The sequence below is a fragment of the Abramis brama genome (genome assembly GCF_963993115.1).
Source record: "Abramis brama genome assembly, chromosome: 18".
In the NCBI taxonomy this organism is placed as follows: Eukaryota; Metazoa; Chordata; class Actinopteri; order Cypriniformes; family Leuciscidae; genus Abramis; species Abramis brama.
Genome location: NC_139980.1, coordinates 36,370,665 through 36,393,587, shown reverse-complemented (window position 1 = coordinate 36,393,587; position 22,923 = coordinate 36,370,665). Strand labels below are relative to the sequence as shown.

Genomic DNA, 22,923 nt, shown 5'->3' with positions numbered 1-22,923 from the left:
AACAAATAACTAGAAATAAAAGGGAGGGTTATATAAAAATGTAGTTAATGTAGGCTAATATATATTCCTTTATTTTATGGAATATTCTTTGATTTTAGAGTTGCACATATCTTTTCAAAATGTATACATTTGCTCTTAATTTCATGTTATCCTCTCCATAATGTACTTTAGAAATGAAATCTACTCATTTAAAACTGAGGATTCTTGCTTTCTCCAAAAAATTATTGCATTAAAAGCTGTAATTCTCAGCATTCTAAATAAGTATACATCATCTTTATTAAGTAGCATAGGTCCTATACCCAAAACTATATTTTGTATCTTTATATATTTAGTTTCTTAAAAAAAATCTTCCCTGAATTAGGCTACTTCTGTTCACTGAAGTACTTCTGTTCGCTAGAAGTTCACTGCAACTTATCCAACATCCTAAAGATAAATTATTATAATTAGAAGATATTTCTAGTGTTATAAAATATTGCATATTAATTTTCCAAGCAAAATGTATATTTTAATCAGAATTATTGCGCGTTCAATATGAAGGTTTTACAGCAAAATGGATACATTTGCATGACTTTCTAACATTTACAGATGGAGAATATAACTGTAAAATGTAAGTTTTGCACTGAGGGAAAAAAAAACATGTCACAAAGGCATAAAACAGCACAAAATATACGCTGTTTGATGGTGGATCGATTTGATCCACGATCGACCTCTAGGGCTGCTTCAGAAACGCGTGCACACGCAATTATCTAGACTTGATAAACCTGGATCAAATTAGTGAGATTGCGTGAACTTCAATTACCTTTTATGGAACCACTTTAGCCCCAACTTATTTGTTAGGCTCATTCAAGTCCGGTTTTGGAGTTTAATCCCCACTTTTATGGCGTCTTTTATGGAACAACCCTCAGGGGAGGCTAACTGTCAGGCTAACTGTCAGGCTAAGCCTGAGTTGTTACACAATAATATTACCACTGACACTCTCGCATTCCATTGTTTTACTTTATTAACCACTATCAGTCCAAAAACAAATATACAGTATACAGAAAATCAACTTAAATAAGGCTACAATGATGTAAGATTTAATTAGATTGTTTTTAAAATGTATGAATACATTTCTCTCTGGTTTTGTTTGGCAGCTGTAATACATTTTACAGTTATTAGAAGAAAATTTGAATATTTCAATCTAAAAAAAAAATTATTTTTAAAGCAGATGTTTAAATCATAAAATTAAAATAAATAACAAAAGCACAGACTAAATTTTAACTGGTAAGATGAAGCTGAGCTTAGTAATTGGCCTACCATATATAAGCCTACATTACCCCATTACAATAGTCACTTTACAGTTATTGCTATCATAAAATAAACACTTAAGTATGGCAGAAAATCAATGACAAAAAGAATCGATGCTGGCGCGCGCTGTAAATGACTTTCTTAAGAGGATAACAGATCTACACGTGATGAAACGGGAACTCACAAGCTCATTCAAACCCTGCGCACCCTGATCATTCCCCACACTCTCGCGCTTGATCTCTTCTCTCCTGCTGCTTCGAACACTTTTATTTTTGGCAGTCGAGGGGCGGGACTTACTGTTTTAATAACCTCAAATGTCATTGGTTACTTCCCCTTTTCCGGAAGTCAGTTGTGATTGGACGCCTGTCCAATGACCCGTTATTCACTTGACTTCAGACATGAGACATCACTTAATTTGTTTTATTTATTTATATTAATGTGTAATGTGATTTAATGCATTGGTAATATAGAATAGATTCTTACCAGATACTTTATTAACAGGAAGTCTTACTAGTGATTGCATTGTGTTGTTAAGAGATACATTTTTACGTAATATAAATGATTAATTATATTTTCTATTAAATGTAAAAGGGGTTCTGGCTACTCAAGTTAAAGGGGGGTGAAACAGTTTCAGTCAATCTCATTTTAATCTTGAGTACCTATAGAGTAGTATTGCATCCTTCATATCTCCAAAACGTCTTTAGTTTTATTATATTTATAAAAGAAAGATAGGCTGTACCGAGTCTTTCCAGAAAAAAACGAGCGGCTGGAGGCGTGCCGTGTGGGCGGAGCGTCGATAGCTAACAAAACACAGACATTTGAAGCAGTTTTACTCACCGCCTGCGGATCCAACGCACGACCGTGAACCTTTATCGTTGGGACTGCTCCATCCTTAAGCATTAGACGATCTGCAAATCCGCCGTCGAACTGGGCCTTGTTTATAAAACCTATGCAATGCAGCGCTGCCGATGATTTCCTGTTGAAGCGTGTTGATGTGTGCGGTCTCGCTCTCCTCTGGTCGACGTGTGCGCGGGCGCGCTTTCCCGAGAGAAATGCTCATATAAGGAGTTCCACTCTCGTCTACGTCATTAGATCCACGATCGAAAAAAAAAACAGCCGAAACTTGTACCAACCCGGAAGTAAGATTTTCGGCACAGAAATTCTCTGTTATTCGTCCAAATATTTTTTTTAAACTTTGGCCATGTTTAGCATGAGAATCCATCTCTTTAACACTGTAAACAACTCTGAATACATGAAACACCATTGTACAGGGGGCTTTAAGATACAGTACACACAGTGACGTGCGGTGATGTCTTAAAGAGGCTGGGCACTGAGTTATGAAAGCCAGATTACCTGATTTATTGTTTAGGCTAATAATACATACTAACAGTAAACGTTACGCACAAGCGCGGCATATCAAGAAATGTACAAATCAGGATATATCGTGTATTCTCGCAGTCTCTCTCTCTCTCATACACACACACACACACACACACACACATACATACACGCACGTCGCACACACACAAGCGCGGTACAGGCACACAGTGCTTAATGCTTAACAGTAGTTAATGTCCGCTCCAGCATCAGAATGCAACCATTCTTAATCCTTATTGTTGCACAGCGGCCAAAAGTAAAAGTAAAATCACACACTGCTCAATTGAATATGAAGGCTTGCATTAATTCAACCACATTTATCAATTCAATATTAAGCCCAAAATAGTTTTTGACTCACCAATCGGTAGATTATTTGTACATAAAATTCATCCACCGCTCTTTCCTCGTGAAGTCGTCGATCACAGCTTTGTAAAACTCGTCTTTACAGGCCTTCAGTTTGCAAAGTCTCTGGCTCTCAATTTAAAATGTTTAACTCTGTGATCACGGCCGGTGCTGTCATTTTAGGGTTAGGGTTAGGGTTAGGGTTAGGTTAGGCCAGAACCCCTTTTACATTTAATAGAAAATATAATAGGGATGGGTATCGTTAAGGTTTTAACGGTATTACTACTCTTACCGATTTTTGACTTTGAGTTTGGCGCGGGGATTAGGCATGTAGGCTAGCTGTGGTGTAACGCTAATGACGTTAGCTGCGCAAATATCCAGTAATATCTCGATTTTAATTGGTCCATGTCTGATATGTTACGGAGATGTTACTGGCATACCATATTTACGTCCAAAGGCACAGCAGATTTGTGCTTTTTGCCGTACATGTTAAAGAATACAGGATCGAAGTGCGCATGCGCAACATGGGTTTTTCGCTTGTCGTCTGCAATGAATGGACAGTAAAAGCACTGCTTATTCTACGACTTGTTTTTTATTTATGTTTAACTGCTACATTTCTCATCATAACGTCTAAATAATTGGAATAACACACATATTGCATATATAAATTACAAGAATAAACAGTAAAAATACAAATACAAGTTTATTATTTAATAAACATTTTTATTTTTGAATTTTGGCAGGGTAGGCAGTGCCTAGTTTGCCTACCCAGACCGCACGTCACTGAGTACACAGCATTAATTATAGCTTACAAATGCCTTTTCAGAATTTGCTACAGAATACAGAGGAACAAAATGAAACCCAGCAAATTATTAAACCCAGCAAAGAAGATATTACAACATTATATAGTGATATTAATCCTCTAACTTTTTGTAAGTGAATAGCCTAATAGGAGAATGAGGCAAGTACAGTACACAGCATGAATGATTACACCCCATCTGAACATAAAATATCAACAACAAAAACAAAAAAAATGCATTCATGCTGCCAGAACCCCTTTTACATTTAATAGAAAATATAATAGGGATGGGTATCGTTAAGGTTTTAACGGTATTACTACTCTTACCGATACTCCTTATCGATCCGGTACTTTAACGGTATTCTTATCGGTTCTTTTGGCTATATTAAAGGAAAAAATAATAATTTAGAACATAATTAATATTGCTTTATATTTTGAAATGTTAAATAAATATCTATAGTAAAAGAAAAAGCAATGCTTTAACAAAACAAATAAAACATGTATGTTATGCAGAAGGGTGCAGGCTTTTGTGTTTTATATTCAGAAGACATAGGACACCGAAAGTACAAACACATGGTCAAAAAAAAAAAAGTAGCCTATACAATAAAACAAATATACAAATTATATACCCAGTGCTTTCATTTCAGTAATGTCTACTGACATTACTGTTCAGGAGTAATATGGGCTAAAAAGACATCTAATAAAGTCAGATGTAAAATAACACTGCATAGTTTATCATAGATAGATTAAAGCTTATAAAAGCCAAAATTATTCATTCAAGAGCTGCGACTGATTTTCTCTTTGCCTTTTGTTGTTTGATTCACATTAATGGAGCAATCGTCAGCAGGTTTATTAGACTGCTGCCTCTTTAAGACCAAATGCAGATCTAATCATTATTACGCATCATATTTTCTCCCGACTATTTATGTCCATTTAAGACATAAACTGTATTTAAGTGAATAAACTGTTTAAGTGAATCTCAAAGACGGCCATTTTGACATATTTGTGTGTATATTTGATCGTTTAGATGCCCACCTGAATCTCAAAATATACATTATCCGACCCGTTTTCCAACAGCAGCACTAATTAAAATCCGCACCCGACCCGACCCGCTTAAAATAGAACTGACCACCCGACCCGCACCCGAAATAAAATAAGTTTAGCTAATCACATTATAGACACAATTACAAAAATGTTTATTGCCAGGTCATACAGAAGTTATTACACGACAATTAACACAAGGACAACTTCAGCCGAAGCTGTAAAAAGGCCGGTACATGAAGAACATGGCAAACGTTACCACATAGCCTAACTGAGTAGCCTTATAACATTTTACCAATCGAACAGATGCGGCTACAACACTATATCTGCCACGCAATTTCGTCTAGCCTACATCTGACAATTTTGGGTTCAAACACGCCCTGCACACCACACATACTTAACAGTGTTAAATTTGAAAAATACTGTTCGAAAGAACTGCTTGGTTTGTCAAGTCAAGTCAAGTCATCTTCATTTATATAGCGCTTTTAACAATGTAGATTGTTTCAAAGCAGCTTTACAGAGATAAGCGTATGATTTAAGGTAACAGAAGTTATTTTCCAGCTAAAGTTAGTTTTGATTGATTTGCTTCCGTCGCAACGATCATTTGTTATTAAATTAGGGGCCGCTAAGACAACACCATTCTCTCTACACAGACTTTAAACGCGAACCTGTGAGAAACGCTGATGGCGTTCACATGCGCATTAAGAATTGGTTCTATAGTTATGTGCGTTTGAATATATGTGCGCAGGTTTGGAATTACCTACAAACCAAGCCTAAACAAAGTACTTGTCTTTCCTTATAAATTTTGATAAAGAATTTTATTTTATTTTGTCGCTTTGGGGTAGGAACACAAAACGAATTTTCCGGACAAGGCCTTATCTGTAGAGTGGTAAAGGGATCCTCCACAGGGAGAGACTAGTTGGCACTTCAGCACTGCGTTGTCATCGGGTCCAGGCGAAGGTCCTTCGTCAGATCTGGATACGGCCTGGATCCGGCAGGCTGCGGGAAAACCAAGGGATAAACACAGACATTAAAATTAGCGTAGATGCCATTCTTCTCATGATGTAACGAGTACACGAGTACGAGTTTGTTGCCACAGTTATCTGCGTGCTTCCTCGGCAATGAAGTTCCACATTTGCGGTTATCCAACACGAAAACCCATGCAGCAAATAAGCCTTTCACAATATTTTCTTCAGATAACTCCAAATTTCTCCCACACACATGCATCCATCTCGACGACTGCAAGCAGACCGCGCGCATGCGCGGTTATGATGAATTTTTAAAAGTGAAAGTAGCCTAGGTAACGTTATAGGTCCTGGGAGGGCGCAGTTCCGCCTGGCATTGAACATGGGCTGGCATATGCTAATTTTTGGAGGCGTGCATATTAATGATCCCGACTGTTGCGTCACAGTCGGTGTTATGTGGAGATTCGCCTATTTTTCAGGGGTGTTTTTCAAAAACGAGATTTAAATAAGAAAGAGAAAAAAACAATGGTGTTTGAGACTCACTGTATGTCATGTCCATGTACTGAACTCTTGTTATTTAACTATGCCAAGATAAATTCAATTTCAAATTCTAGGGCACCTTTAAGCAGGGCTGTTGTGTTGTGTGCGCCGTGGCTCCACGTGAAAGATCGCTCTCTCTCTCACTCTCTCTTTAGCAAAATTGCATCACAGACAAATGGTTCAATATTATTATATATAGAAGTGGCTGGCAAGATTAAATTTGCAAGATGATAATTACTTAATAGCAATAATAAATAGCGTGTGAACTTTCTTAATTTCTCAAGTACCGACAGCAGAACCAATAACGTCCAAGCTTATCGATCCAGCGGTCTTTCATAATTCAGCACCAGGGCCTGTTTAATACCGGGTTTCGGTACCCATCCCTAATAATGACCCACTCGAAATTGACATAATAGTAATACACAGGATGATAACAAAAAGCTTACACAACAACTCTTGCTTATTGATATAAACAAGTAATTTATCTTTCATGTCAAGCCCTTGTTATATTTACAACTATTTAATGGACACTTTTTACATTTATGAGGTTCTCAGATCCAATATAATTTTGGTTGGGTAAACGTAAATAGTGTCGAATGGGAGTATAGTGGTAATGTAGTGGTGAACTACAGCAAATATGACTTTGCATTCCCATTTTACTCCAATTTCGTTTAGATATTTTAATGCCAATAACACAAATCATAGTGTTATAAATATAGCATAGTGTTGTAAAAATGTATAAGAATTTTGGTAGTTCTCTTACGAGAGGTTCTCTCGTACTTGCGTAATATCTTACGCTAGGGGAAAACCTCTTTTCCACGAGATACTGAAGCCAAAAATTATCCTTAATTTTGCAATAATGTAAAACGCATTGCAGATACATTATCGCGCCCAATACGTCATGTCCCGCCAAAAGAGGCTATAAATAATATATATTTTAAATAATAAATAATATATATATTTATAAATAATAATATATTTTGGCGGGACGTCATGTCCCGCCAAAAGAGGCTATAAATATAGCCTCGAGAGGCTGGTTTGACCAATTTTTCATCTCTTCAGCGAAGCTCACGCATCGCTGGATCCAGAAAGGAAGCCGCGCCGTCTGAAATAAACACTCAGCGGGATTAGCGCCACATCTGAAGCTGCTGGACGACAACTCGCCGCCTTCAGTCGCCGTTCCTGCTCACGCTTTCCGGCGTATATATCCTTTACTGCTGTGTGTGTTCGCCACCGCGACACACATTTTCTCTAAAAGAGCACAAGCGTCTTTATCAAGATGCCTCGTTCATCCTGTGGCTCATGCCGAGCTCCACTCAGCGACGGGGACCACCATGTCATCTGTGTTTCCTGCCTGGGTGAGGATCACGCAGCTCTCGCGCTCGCTGAAGGCAGCTGCCCTCACTGCGAGTTGCTCTCTCCTAGCGTCGGGCAGTGAGGACTGGTCGAGCTCTGCGGACCTCGCACCGTCTTCTCACCGGCCCCCTGGGAAAAGAGCCAGCATTGAAGCGGAGCTTATGCGTCTGCTCGAGCAGGCCGTCGAGAGCCTCGGCCTTGAGTGGTCGACGCCCCAGCAGCCTGCACACAACCGCCTGGACGGCTGTTTTCTGCAAAGGGACCGTGCTTCACAGCCTTCAAGACCAGCACCCTTTCTTCCTGAGCTTTACGAAGAGGTCGCTAAGTCTTGGAACGCTCCCTTTTCAGCCAGAGTGCGTGCTCCCGTGTCTGCAGCATTCTCCGTAGTCGACGGTGCTAAAGACAAAGGGTACCACTCTCTCCCCCCCGTCGAGGAAGCGGTAGCCGCCCATCTTTGCCCGCCCTCCGCTGGACGGCGTGCTAAGACGGCGCTGCCATCTAAAGCCTGCCGCACTACGTCAGCTTTGCACGGTCGTGCTTACACCGCCGCCGGGCAGGCTGTCTGGGCGCTTCATTCAATGGCCATACTCCAGATCTTCCAGGCCAACCTTCTCCGCAAAATGGACGAGGAAGGACCGGAAGCTGTGAGTCTGTCGGATTTGAGGAGCGCGACGGATCTCTCCCTTCGCGCCACTAAATCCGCTGCACAGGCCATAGGGCGGAACATGGCCTCTATTACCGTGGCTGAGAGGCACCTGTGGCTTACGCTCTCGGAGATGTCGGACTCGGAGCGTTCTGCGTTTCTCGACGCCCCCGTCTCCTCCGCTGGCCTCTTCGGATCTTCTGTCAAGGATTTCGCAGATAGATTCGCTGAGGTTCAGAAGACATCGCAGGCCATGAAACATTTCCTGCCCAAGCGCTCAAGCTCCGCAGCAGGTCGCCCTAAACAGCCGCCTGCTCGCAGCTTCCAGCCGCAACCCTCAGCTGCCGCCGCTCCACAGCGCGGTCAGGCCCGGAATCAGAGACCGCGCTCTCGCTCCGCCGCCCGCCGCCCCCCGCCACGCGGGCCCCGGCCGAAGATTGTGGTAAAGCCCGAGGCCTCTAAGTCTTCCTAGCCAGCTTAAGGAAGTGACAGTGTTCAAGTCCCGCTGCGGCCGGACTTCCACCGAAAATTTTCGCTCGTTCAGTTCCAGTAATTGCGACTGTTCCAGTGTATTCTGCAGTAAACAAGTCGGCAACACAGCCCGCTTGCCTGCACACAAACGCCGTTTTTACGGCAACCCAGATAAATCCCATAAAGAGTGTATTTTCTGGTATTCCGGCCACGGCCAATGGTGTTATGAGTGCAGTAAAAATGCCCACTGCCCAGTGCCCATTCCTACACACAAACACGGCCCGCCACACACGGCCCGCACAAATAAAATCAACTCATGTTGATTGTGCAACAAATGTAGTGATTGTGCCCACGTCCCAGTGCCCGCAAACACTACACACTACATGTCTCACGGTTTCTGTAAAAACGAAACCAACGCACATACAGTCTGCACAAACAGACGGTGTTCTCAGCGTTTTGCATGGGCCCGATGTCCCGCGCCCTCATTTGCTCACAGACATAATAAACCCCACGGGGTTCGCCCCGCTCGCTCTCTCTCAGCACACCGCTGTAGGAGAACTGAGCGCGGGCAGGCTGCCCACTGTGATCAGCGCGCCCCCAGTCTCACACGCTGCAAGCGCGGCGCTCATGTTACAGCACACCGGTGCTCTCCGCTCGCCACTAGGTCGCGATCAGAGCCCAGATATCATTCTACCCCTAGCCACTCACGCGAAAACGTGGGCAGAGCTTCCCGGGGTATCAGAGTGGGTGCTGAACATTATAGAAAGAGGCTATTCGCTACAGTTCGGTCGACGCCCACAACGCCAAGCGGCGCGAATCGAAACTACGGTGAAAGAGGAAGCAGCACACCTGCTTCGAGCCGAAATAGCGAAGTTACTGAGCAAAGGGGCTATAGAACCCTTATCACAGGCTCAGAGCGAAGGGGGCATGTACAGCAGATATTTTCTGGTACCCAAAAAAGACGGGGGTCTCAGACCCATTCTAGATCCAAGACGGCTAAACAAAGCACTTCTGAAACGACGGTTCAGAATGCTCACGACCAGGAAAATCCTCTCGCAAATTTGCCAAGGGGACTGGTTCATGTCGATAGATCTGAAAGACGCTTATTTTCAAATACAAATAGCGTCACGTCACATGCGATTTTTGAGATTCGCCTTCAAGGGCCAGGCATATCAGTACGCAGTCCTGCCGTTTGGCCTATCCCTGGCACCTCGTGCATTCACGATGTGCATGGATGCAGCGCTCGTACCCCTCCAGCTCCGAGGCATACGAGTGCTGAATTATTTGGACGATTGGCTGGTTCTAGCTCGATCACAGTCAGAGCTCATAGAACACATTAACCTCCCAGCGGGAGTGTTAAACACGATCACGCAGGCTAGAGCTCCATCTACGAGACGGCTCTATTCCTCAAAATGGTCTGTGTTCACTAGCTGGTGTACAGCGCGTGGCACTTCACCCTCACACTGTGGGGTGTCGGAGGTTCTTTCCTTTTTACAAGAGCTTCTGGATAAGGGCAGAGCCCCATCCACGCTCAAAGTTTATGTGGCGGCCATAGCAGCGTTCGCTGAACCAATGCTTGGCCACTCATTAGGAAGGAACGATCTGGTCATTCGCTTCCTTAGAGGAGCTAAGAGGCTGAATCCTCCCAGACCTCCCTCGGTTCCCGTTTGGGACCTTTCCACGGTTCTGGAAGCCATGAAAGGTGCCCCATTCGAGCCAATACAATCAATAGACCTAAAACACTTGTCTCTCAAAACAGTGTTTCTTCTGGCTCTCGCTTCAGTGAAGCGCATAGGGGACTTGCAAGCGCTCTCAGTGAGCGCGTCGTGTATGGAGTTTGGACCTAATGACTCGAGAGTCATACTCAAACCAAAGCACGGATATGTTCCTAAATCCCTCAATACAGCGTTTAGGGCACAGGTGATCTCCCTGTCGGCCCTGCCGGTATCTGAAGAGGAAGGGGACGCAGGCTTCCTTTGCCCGGTCAGGGCGTTAAGAGCCTATGTGTCTCACGCATCCGTTTTCAGACAGACGGAGCAGCTCTTTGTTTTGTTCAGCGGACGTTCTAAGGGACTAGCCGCGTCAAAACAGAGTCTATCCAGATGGATAGTTGATGCTATAGTGCTAGCTTATACATCTAAGGGCCTGCAATGCCCGTTAGGTGTCAAAGCGCACTCCACGAGAGGCATGGCCTCGTCGTGGGCTTGGTCTAGTGGGATTGCCTTGCAAGATATCTGTATGGCGGCAGGCTGGGCCTCCCCGTCTACATTTATAAGGTTTTATAACCTTGAGGTTCCCGCTTTACAAGCTAAGTTGCTCTCGGTCTAAATTTTCAGTATTGCCTGCCCGATGCTATCGGCCCAGGATGCTGAAACTGCTAGAGCGTCGATCACTGATCGTCTGTATACTTCTGTGGGCAGTGCGTAAGTCCCCCATATTTATCAGTCCAGGCCGAGTTCGCCCTGGCTGTGTGGAACACTTGATATAATCTGCTCTTATTAGAGCTCTATATTACAGGAATGATGCTATTCTAGCCCCTCTTCCCGGATTCTCTGTGAGTCCCATGTGATTAGGCACTGTATGAGCCCCGGGCACCTGCCCTTGGGACTTTAGTGTTGTATCTCAAGCACGCACGGCGTTTTACACTGTGTTCCCCTAGCGTAAGATATTACGCAAGTACGAGAGAACCTCTCGTAAGAGAACGTACTCGGTTACTAACGTAACCTCGGTTCTCTCTAGAGAGGGAACGAGTTCTTGCGTATCTTGCCGTGCATGCATCACGCTCTGGTTCGCTTCGGCGATGAAAAACTGGTCAAACCAGCCTCTCGAGGCTATATTTATAGCCGAGCCCCACCCTCTTTTGGCGGGACCTCTCGATAGGCTGGTGCAGTTGCCGCAGAGCAGCCAATGGGCGCGCGAGCTGTCTCGCCTATGTCTGCATGCTGCTGCAATGCGTTTTACATTATTGCAAAATTAAGGATAATTTTTGGCTTCAGTATCTCGTGGAAAAGAGGTTTTCCCCTAGCGTAAGATATTACGCAAGTACTCGTTCCCTCTCTAGAGATAACCGAGGTTACGTTAGTAACCGAGTATGATTTACAATGCTAATAACCATTAAAATGCCTCGTTACAGTCTGTAAATATCTCTTAACACAACACGATGCAATCACTAGTAAGACTTTCAAGTGAATTACGGGTCATTGGACAGGCGGCCAATCACAACTGACTTCCAGAAAAGGGGAAGTAACCAATGACATTTGAGGTTATTAAAACAGTAAGTCCCGCCCAAGAGCGTGGGGAATGATCATGCGCACACGTGCGAGGGCTTGTATTGCGTGCAGAGGAGATGTCATGCGCACGTGCAGGGTTTGAATGAACTTGCAAGTTCCCGTTTTATCACGTGTAGATCTGTTATCCTCTTGCGAAAGTCATTTAAAGCGCGAGCCAGCATCAGTTGTGCGCTCGGTTCTTTTTGTTATTGATTTATCGCCATACTTAAAGCCAGGGTAGGCAGGTTTTTTCTAAAAAACTTTTTCCCACTTTTTCTATGCCATTCCATGCTTCCAGCTTCCATTCCTCTTCCCCTCCTGCGGGTGTGCGCATGTGGGCAGCTCCTGTAGCGGCAGGGGTGGTAGCCATGGTAGCGAGGGAGAGTGACAGTCGCCCAGCCAATCATTTCATTCGTTCTGAATGGAAATAAGTAGCTGTGTTTATTGCAGCCCTGAGAGGACTACAGACACTCGATAATTATGTATTGGTATATAAAGACAGTTTAAACAAATTTGGGAAAAAGCTTTTTAGAAAAAACCTGCCTACCCTGCCTTTAAGCCTTGTAGCACTATTGTATCACACACTGTACCGACTTGTATCGAAATGACACTACCATGTGATTGATGACGTTAGAAGCTTCGAATGTCATGCAGTATTAAAAAAATGTAAAACCTCATCCGATGCATTACATTCCAGGCGGTTGCTAGGGTATTCTGGGTGGTTGCTAGGCGGTTGCTAGGGTGTTCTGGGTGGTTGCTATGGTGTTGCTAGGCAGTTGCTAGGGTGTTCTAGGTGGTTGCTATGGTGTTGCTAGGTGGTTGCTAGGCGGTTGCTAGGGTGTTTTGGGTGGTTGCTAGGCGGTTGCTAGGGTGTTCTAGGTGGTTGCTATGGTGTTGCTAGGTGGTTGCTAAGGTATTCTGTGTGGTTGCTAGGTGGTTGCTAAGTGGTTGCTAGGGTGTTCTGGGTGGTTGCTATGGTGTTGCTAGGCGGTTGCTAAGGTATTCTGGGCGGTTGATATGGTGTTACTAGGTGGTTGGTAGTTGTCACAGAAGGTTACTTTGGAGTTTTTATAGAGTTCTTAGCATGATCTTGGCTTGATTTAACACTTAACTAATCGCTATTAGCATGTAGCTATTCACTGCTAGCATGTGTAGCATGTTGGAAGTGCTGTTTGCTAGCATGAGTTAAAAGAGCCAAACCTCATCTCTATACGATGTTCTGATACAGAGATATAGGACAGACGCAGACGCCACACTATAAGACAGACGCAGACGTCATGCTATAAGACAGATGCAGACGACAGACGCAGACGTCACGCTATAAGACAGACGCAGACGTCACGCTATAAGACAGACGCAGACGACAGACGCAGACGTCACGCTATAAGACAGACGCAGACGTCATGCTATAAGACAGATGCAGACGACAGACGCAGACGTCACGCTATAAGACAGACGCAGACGTCACGCTATAAGACAGACGCAGACGAAAGACGCAGACGTCACGCTGTAAGAGAGACGCCACGCTATATAAGACAGACACAGAAGTCACGCTATAAGACAGATGCAGTCGCAGACGTCACTGGTTGCTAGGGTGTTGCTATGCAGTTGCTAGGTTGTTCTGGGTGGTTGTATGCTGTTGCTAGGCCATTGCTAAGGTATTCTGGGTGGTTGCTAGGCGGTTGCTAGGGTGTTCTGGGTGGTTGCTATGGTGTTGCTAGGGTATTCTGGGTGGTTGCTAGGCGGTTGCTAGGGTGTTCTGGGTGGTTGCTATGGTGTTCTGGGTGGTTGCTATGGTGTTGCTAGGGTGTTCTAGGTGGTTGCTATGGTGTTGCTAGGCGGTTGCTAGGGTGTTTTGGGTGGTTGCTAGGCGGTTGCTAGGGTGTTCTAGGTGGTTGCTAGGGTGTTGCTATGCAGTTGCTAGGTTGTTCTGGGTGGTTGCTACTGCCCGGTCCTGCAGATTTGCTTTATACAACATCAGGCCCTTCCTATCAGAGCTACACAACCAAAGGTGTCAAGTAACGAAGTACTAATACTCCGTTACCTTACTTAAGTAGAAATTTTGGGTATCTATACTTTACTGGAGTAATTATTTTTCAGCCGACTTTTTACTTCTACTCCTTACATTTTCTCGCAATTATCTGTACTTTCTACTCCTTACATTTTAAAAATAGCCTCGTTAATCCTATTTCATTTCGGCTTGTTTTCATTCTGGCTTGTCATCGTAAAAAAAAAAAAAAAAAACTATCCAGATAAATCGCACCATCCGGAGAGAGTGAATTTGATTGTGGTTGGATGAGAAATATAAACATATACCATTCCGACACCCTATTGGTTTGTACGCGATCCATCGGAAGGTATCAGTCAGGATTATGAGTTATTTTTGATTTTTATTTTTTGATTAATCACTTGCATTAATCATTAATTTTGACAGCACTAATGTTTATTGTATATAGACAACCATACAAGGGTAATTGTTGCTAACCCTGCCCTGGGTACACCAATTTTCTTCACTCGTTTCAATCAGGCAGGCACATTATCAAGTATATCTAAATGAACAATTTGGTGTGAATTCTACACAATACATACATCTAACAGTATAATTTATATACCTGTTACATAAGGCATTTAACACCAGTTTCTAATCAGTTAGGTATACTCTGTAAATGTCGATCATTGAAAACTAACTTTACTGCTGTTTTCTTTCTCTTTAGCAACGGTTCCAGTGTGTTTGGGAGTTTCTTCAGATGGAAGTCTTTCCTACGCAACAGAGGACATGTTGTTGTTGTTCAGTTTCTTCTGTACTGGATGACGGACGAGTTTCTGCAGGTTCTGCTCAAAGATTCCCATTCATTTTACTTTCACATATTACACTATAATCGGCCTGGAATGCCTTCATGTTTCTTGTAACAAAACTGTGCCATTTATATAAAGGATGTTTTTTCCAGGTTGTTCCAGTTGTCCTAAAACAGTTTAAGGGGAGGCACAGGTTCTCAGTGGGTTTCTGCTGGGTTAGGTGTGTTTGGTTGGATTGAAGGATGTCTTGTTTTTGAGGTTGTTAAAGAGGTCTAACTGCCTCAATATGTCTTTCAATCTGTTCTCCTTAAAAAGAGGTAGGCAGATTACATATTGCCTATATATTATTTGTTCATTCACAACATTCAACATTTTATCTCTAAATTAACTTTTGCAAACACATTGACTTTGATATTCACTATATATTTTTTCTCTCTCTCTTTTTCTTCCTCCCTCTCACTCTCTCCATCTTTCCCTCCCTTTCTCTCTTGTATTCAGATTCAAATAGTGTTACTGGCATGGTAAAATTGAGGTTACATATTGCTAAAGCATATAGTATCATTACATATACATCCATCCGATTTATATATATATATATTATATGAGTGGTTGCTCAAAGTTTTCTAAACTGTCAGCATGATTTGTTTGAGCGGCTGGACTGTGATTCCCAAACATCACTGACCGACTGAAGATTAATGACCTGAAATCATCTGTTGTGTATCAGACAGATAGGGTTAGTTTTTAGGAAAAATGTCAATTGTCTCTAAATTAACTGTAATGTTTATGGTCAGTTTTTGCAGGAAAAGTGATATTTATGTGTATGTAATTGCAGGAAATATTGAAAATAAACATTTTTGGGGGATTATTTGCAGAATATTGAATGTTAATTGAACCAACATTCAGTAAGTATATTAACTTCTTCTAAAAACAGTTGAAACATGTTTACACACACAAGGTGAATTAAGTTGTTTATGCATACCTCAAAAAACATAAATATTCAGATTTCAGAATGAGCACAATAATATATATTTCAATGTGTCTCTCTCCATGTGCTGATCTGATGTCTTCAGTTTCAATGAAGATGAACATAACTTTTAATAAATAAACAAACATTTACATGATGCTTACATTGTGAGACTGACTGGTTGTGTAATGTTTATTCATTGAAATGAGATTTCCTATTATTTCAATTGAATGTGTGTGAATCCCATGGTGTTTTCACATCATCTAGTCTAGTTCCTCATTACAGATAAACGCTACAGATTTACACACAGTCCTCCTCTATACAGTGCTTCTATAATCTAGCCATTAGTTATTAATCATAACCTTGATTATTTGGTTATTACATTACATTATTTGGTAATTGTGAATTGTGTGTGGAATTTGTAGGACCCTGTAAACTGAGTTGAAATCTTAAATATTTGTAGCAGTAACTGAGAATAAAAAGCAACAGATATAGCCGAACTGTAATGTAATGTTTAGTTCAACGGATAGTTACAAAAAAAATAGAAATGAGTCTGACACTCTGATCTCCTTTTCTGTTTCATACATGGCTTTGGTTTCGACTGAGAGACTCTAATAACACATCCTTCCTTCAGTGAAGAAAATCATTCAGGTTTGGACCAATATGAGGAATAATTTATACTTTGGGGTGATTATTCCTAAGAACAATGATATTCAACAGTAATGTACACAATGTGTCCTCAAAACAATCTACAATTCTGATATTTTAACAGTCATACACAAAGATCAGGACGTGAGGAATAAAGACCACAGGCTAAAAAGCTTTGCATTGATGCTTTTCTACAGACTTTATTTTGATAAGATAAAGTTTGTGCTATGAACATATTATAGTAAAATATATGACAGACAGAGACGGCAGTAATTCTTCTGCAGGATTCATCACACAATTACAATTATTAATACAGTGATAATCCAAATCTACCAAGTGACCTATTCTCTCCTCCACCCGATGTTGTTGTGCAAGTTTTATTTACTGTACATAGGGATTGTGTAGGATATGAGTCTTTAAAAGTATTTTTTGTAACTAAACAAGGTGCAAAAAACCCTAAACAACTGGCATAATAATGAACATCAATAAACCTTACTCATATTGAATTGGACAGATGAAAACGACTAAAGTCTTTACAATAGAAAAGTAGTGTATAAAGGTAATCACATAACTTTCAATGTTTTATGGAGTTTTTGTCTACAGATTTTGGTCTTTGAAAGATGTTTGTCAGCATGTTGTTAAACAGCAGTCCAATCCATTGAACACACTGTCCTTGAGTCTTTCACAGCCTCACTTTCATTCCTGACAAAAACACTGACTAAGGTCTATATATCATACATATTAAAAATACATTTTAGCAAAGCTATGTAAAAAGAAAAGCTGAGATACAACTGAAATGTTAAATACCTTAATCTTCATAATTATAATTTGAAGACTAAGTTTTACTTTAAGGCAGAGAAAGTTAATACGAGTAAACACTATTGCTGTATTTTGTTTTTGGCGTACAGTCAAAGCACTCGTGCAAATTCTGTAGAAATTCTGCTTTAAGAGTGAATCTTATCTGTTGCTTTTGTTTAAAGATTCAGGTCAGAAGTGTCAGTGTTAAGACTTTTCCAGTGATGAATGACTTAGAGAAGTGTTACAAATGTGCAATCCTGTTCCGGCAGCAGCAAAAATCTACAACCCTAACCCACAGCTGATAAAACTCATAAAACTCAGTCGAGACGGATCCTGTGTGAAGCATCAGCTGCGTGAACATTATAACCTTTAAAACAGATTCCAGTGCTGTGGACATCAATAATGAAAAGCTCAGAGACTGTGGTGGGGCGGAGCCAGAAGTCTCTGCCTAAGCTCTCACTGGCTGCTGCTGCAGTGGGCGGAGCCAGGAGCCTCACCCTGAGCTCTCATTGGCTGCTCCTGCTGCAGTGGGCGGAGCTCTGGCCAGCCTCCAGCACTTCATCTTTGGGTGTCAACCTTCAAAACGCAATAAAAGTAGGTGTTAAAAAGCAGTAGGAAAAACGAAACATTTGTTGAGATCTGACGAATGAAAGGAATATTGCAGGTTCAACAAGTTCATCTATCTGTCTGGAAAGCTGTAGGGCAAAAGAATTTCTGAAATGTGAAGCTTGTATTTTTGTCAAACCACTTATAAAAATTCCTTCATATCCATCTTATTTTGCAACGCAGAAAGCAAGCCATTTTCTGTGAATGTGTGAGACTTCTGATTCATTAGCCACTACAAGGAATAACTAGAAGAATAAAGTGCAGTAAACGGTTAAACTATTTGAGCTACAAACCAGCGTGTTTATGGTTACGACAATACATTAAAGTAATATGGTAAGAAATCCCAGTTTGCATTATCCAGCAGCATTACAGGATGAAAGACACGGGAACTAGGACACATTCAGTGTACACATGATCTCTTACGCTCTGTTTGAAATAAGGTGGATGAAAGTAAAAGTGTCTGTGGATGGAGTTTTCCACACATAAATCAAGCCATGACTGCTATCAGAGTTAAATAAAAAATGGCCATGGAAACACTAGTCTAACACTGAACTCAAGTGATACAGCCTTGATTTGAATGCAGATGATGGTAACAAACAAAACAGTGAACTGATGCATCTGCTTTCATTTTAATACTTCAGTTCAGTCAGTAGATTGAATTAATTGTTAGTACTGATGTTCCCAGTGGAAAGGTTGTATCATCTAAACAGAATGTAAATATACCTGTGTGCGCTTTCAGCGTCGACTTTACTGCGTCTCTCCGTCGACCCGATGCGTTCAGAGGAACCAGGCGCATCACACACACTGTGGTTGTGGATCGCCGTAGAGATGGGTGTGTTGTCATGGTTACCGGTGACGGGCGTGTGCATGCCTGTGCTGGTGCCCGTGGACTTGGACACCACCTTGAGTTTGTGTGAGGAGGACTTGTAGTGTTTGGACTTGTGCTGTTGAACACGGCTGTTGTGTTTGAGGAAGAACTCGCAGGACTCCTGCAGGACACGCCGGCTCTCGCTGATGGGACTGAAGCACACACACACACCCGTTCAGTTTTACACACGCACACACTGGTCAGATCAGGTGATGCTGGAAGTGGATAACATGACATAAAAATACCCTCTATGACAGATTTGCAAAGCCACAAACAGTTGAGTTGAGTTATGGCGAGTTCACACTGCACGATTTTAGCCTGATTTTTTATCGCTGAAAGATGCCTGAAATCGGAGGCAAATCGGTGCTCGTTCATGCGAGTGACAATCACACAGAGTGAGTTATCAAAGACGCGATCTGAGAGAATCACTGAAGAGACGCAGACGCCCATGAGATATTTGACATGCTAAATATCTGGACCTGCTGTGTGACGGAAACCTCATCAGCGATGACCGACAGCCAATGAGAGAGCAAGATACAGGGCAGCGGGAAGTTCAGGGAGGAGTTACAGACCACAATATCAGAATTACATATAAGCTTTACAATTATATCAAACAGAAACAAAGCACAAACATTTGCTTGACCAGCAGCACTTTGCTAAATGATTTATTTATCCCCAACTCTCTTGGACAGGACACACAGTCCTGCTCCCTGCGTCTCCCCAAACATTTCCTCCTGCATAATCTGTTTTTCTTTTTCTCCCTTTCGCTGCAAATCAGCGCACAGTCAATTTGGATCACAAGCTACTTGCAGGCTATTATTTTTAATAACAATTTCTCGTGCGAGAACTCCGGTCTGACGCACGCATGATCTTGCATTATTTCCTTATCACTTCTCGCATGTGTTTGGTTGTGAAATGTCGTTTGTGGACCAGACAAAGTTGTCTGTGATTCTTCCTATTATAAAGCCATGCAGTGAGACTGAACACTGCCACAGATACTCCTGCAGTGTGAAGACAACAGTTATCTGACGAGTTATCATGCAGTGTGAACTCAGCATTAGGGTTAGAGAGAGCGTCCTCACTCTTTCTTGCGTGTTCTCTTGAAGAATGAGGCCCACTCCCAGCAGGTCTTCTTACTGCTGACCCAGAACACGGCTGATATTCCCACCACCAGCGTCATCAGATACTTCATGAGGAACAGGGAGAGCTCGGGCCGCTCCACATCCACACTCTACAACAAACCAAACAGCAGGTCAGTGAGAGACTACAAGCACTGGTACTGTGCCAGAGGGATAGGGTCAGGGTTAAGGGTCAGGGTTAAGAGTCAGGGTTAAGGGTCAGGGTTAAGGGTCAGGGTTAAGGGTCAGGGTTAAGGAGTCTCACGCGGCGGGAGCAGGGGATGCTGAACTCCTGGCAGTGCCGGCGGATCCAGCTGTTCTCCCAGGACTCGCGCTGGGCTTGTTCGTACAGGTAGCAGCCGAGCAGCGCCAGCAGCGGCAGCAGGTACAGGCCGCTGAACACACCGATGCGGATCATGAACTTCTTCAGCTTCTCCTGGTTGCGCTCGTCGTGCTGGATCACCTGACGCACATGGTTCAGAGACACGATGCCGGCGAGCAGCAGCGACAGGCCGATCAGAACACCGAGGGCTAGCGGTGCCACGACGAACCAGCGCAGCGCTGCCAGATCATACAGGCCGACGAAGCACACGCCGCTGAGGCCGTCTCCCTCCACCTTCCCCAGCGCTAGCAGCGAGACCGTTAGCGCTCCGGGGAGACCCCAGGCCACCGCGTGGAACCACACCGCCTTCTTCTCGATGGCCTCGCAGCTCCACTTGGGCCCTGCGGCCAGAAACCATGTGATGGTGAGGATGACCCACCACACCATCCCTGCGGTAGAGCAGAAGTAGAGTAGCATGAAGAGCAGCGAGCAGCCGCGGCTCTGGGCTCCTAGCACCACCGTAGCCACGCGGCCCGGCACACTGGGCTCCACGCACGCCGCCTCCGTATCCAGCAGAAAACCAATGAAATACACCAGAGAGACTAAAGTGTAGCAGACAGAGTAGAAGATGATGGGCCGCTCGGGGTATCGGAACCTCTGGACATCGATGAGGAAGGTGAGAGATGTGAAGAGAGTTGCACACAAGCACACGGCGGAACACACGCCGATGAAGGTCTTAGCCAAGTGAACCTCGTGTGGTTTCAGGAACATGTTGTTGCAGGGCGGAGCGCAGTCTTGAGCCCCGAGGAAAGAGCCGGCCTGACCGGGCCGAGTCTTCAGATGCAGCGGACACCAGAACCCCAGATCCCGACCAGACGACAGAGAGCTTTTGGACGTGGTCAATTCCTCTACGGCTGAGATGGCAGAACCGTTCGGAGAAAAGCGGCACGATTCCAATCTGGAAAAAACAACATACAAATCATAAAAATGTACAGCTCTGAAAACATACATAGGCCTGGGGCGAGTTGCATTAACACAGTCATTATGTTAATGAGTGTGACCAACCAGCAGTTAGTTAGGGATTTACAGTCTTACTTTTCAGTGTCAAATTAGACTAATCTACGTTTTTATATAACTGACTTAAAAAAGTTATGAACAGTCTTAAAAAAAAAATGTGATGACCAACATAACACAAGTCTTAGCAGTTTATGCCACCAGCCACCGTCCTGTGTGTGTAACAGTAAGTCATATGTGCGTAACAGTCATGTGTGTGTGTGTGTAACCTGTGTGCGTAACAGTCCTGTGCGCGTAACAGTCAGTCCTGTGTGTGTAAAACAGTCAGTCCTGTGTGCGTAACAGTCAGTCATGTGTGCGTAACAGTCAGTCATGTGTGCGTAACAATCAGTCATGTGTGCGTAACAGTCAGTCATGTGTGCGTAACAGTCAGTCGTGTTCGTAACAGTCAGTCCTGTGTGCGTAACAGTCAGTCCTGTGTGCGTAACAGTCCTGTGAGTGTAACAGTCAGTCCTGTGTGCGTAACAGTCAGTCCTGTGTGCGTAACAGTCCTGTGTCTGTGTGCGTAACAGTCCTGTGTCAGTGTGCGTAACAGTCAGTCCTGTGTGCGTAACAGTCAGTCCTGTGTGCGTAACAGTCAGTCCTGTGTGCGTAACAGTCAGTCCTGTGTGCGTAACAGTCAGTGCGTAACAATCAGTCATGTGTGCGTAACAGTCAGTCATGTGTGCGTAACAGTCAGTCGTGTTCGTAACAGTCAGTCCTGTGTGCGTAACAGTCAGTCCTGTGTGCGTAACAGTCCTGTGAGTGTAACAGTCAGTCCTGTGTGCGTAACAGTCAGTCCTGTGTGCGTAACAGTCCTGTGTCTGTGTGCGTAACAGTCCTGTGTCAGTGTGCGTAACAGTCAGTCCTGTGTGCGTAACAGTCAGTCCTGTGTGCGTAACAGTCAGTCCTGTGTGCGTAACAGTCAGTCCTGTGTGCGTAACAGTCAGTCCTGTGTGCGTAACAGTCAGTCCTGTGTCTGTGCGTAACAGTCAGTCCTGTGCGTGTAAAAGTCAGTCATGTGCGCGTAACAGTCAGTCATGTGTGCGTAACAGTCAGTCCTGTGTGCGTAACAGTCATGTGTGCGTAACAGTCAGTCCTGTGTGCGTAACAGTCAGCCCTGTGTGCGTAACAGTCCTGTGTCTGTGTGCGTAACAGTCAGTCCTGTGTGCGTAACAGTCAGTCCTGTGTCTGTGTGCGTAACAGTCAGTCCTGTGCGTGTAAAAGTCAGTCCTGTGTGTGTAAAACAGTCAGTCATGTGTGCGTAACAGTCAGTCATGTGTGCGTAACAGTCAGTCATGTGTTCGCAACAGTCAGTCGTGTTCGTAACAGTCAGTCCTGTGTGCATAACAGTCCTGTGTGCGTAACAGTCCTGTGTGCGTAACAGTCAGTCCTGTGCGTGTAAAAGTCAGTCATGTGCGCGTAACAGTCAGTCATGTGTGCGTAACAGTCCTGTGTGCGTAACAATCAGTCATGTGTGCGTAACAGTCAGTCCTGTGTGCGTAACAGTCAGCCCTGTGTGCGTAACAGTCAGCCCTGTGTGCGTAACAGTCCTGTGTGCGTAACAGTCAGTCCTGTGTGCGTAACAGTCAGCCCTGTGTGCGTAACAGTCCTGTGTCTGTGTGCGTAACAGTCAGTCCTGTGTGCGTAACAGTCAGTC

General features: G+C 43.6%; 1 protein-coding gene across 1 annotated transcript in view; it reads right to left on the bottom strand.

The window, feature by feature from the left end:
- Window positions 1-16,672: 16,672 nt before the first annotated feature.
- The window catches only part of fzd6 (frizzled class receptor 6), a 15,676-nt gene continuing 9,425 nt past the window's right edge, over window positions 16,673-22,923 (bottom strand). Inside the window, exons 4-7 of the mRNA XM_084090435.1 lie at window positions 20,154-21,168; window positions 19,853-20,001; window positions 18,626-18,922; window positions 16,673-17,872 (exon numbers count right to left, since the gene is read on the bottom strand). Of these exons, the coding sequence (XP_083946561.1) occupies window positions 17,803-17,872; window positions 18,626-18,922; window positions 19,853-20,001; window positions 20,154-21,168 (1,531 nt within the window). The 3' untranslated portion in view covers window positions 16,673-17,802. The remainder of the gene's footprint in view (window positions 17,873-18,625; window positions 18,923-19,852; window positions 20,002-20,153; window positions 21,169-22,923) is intronic.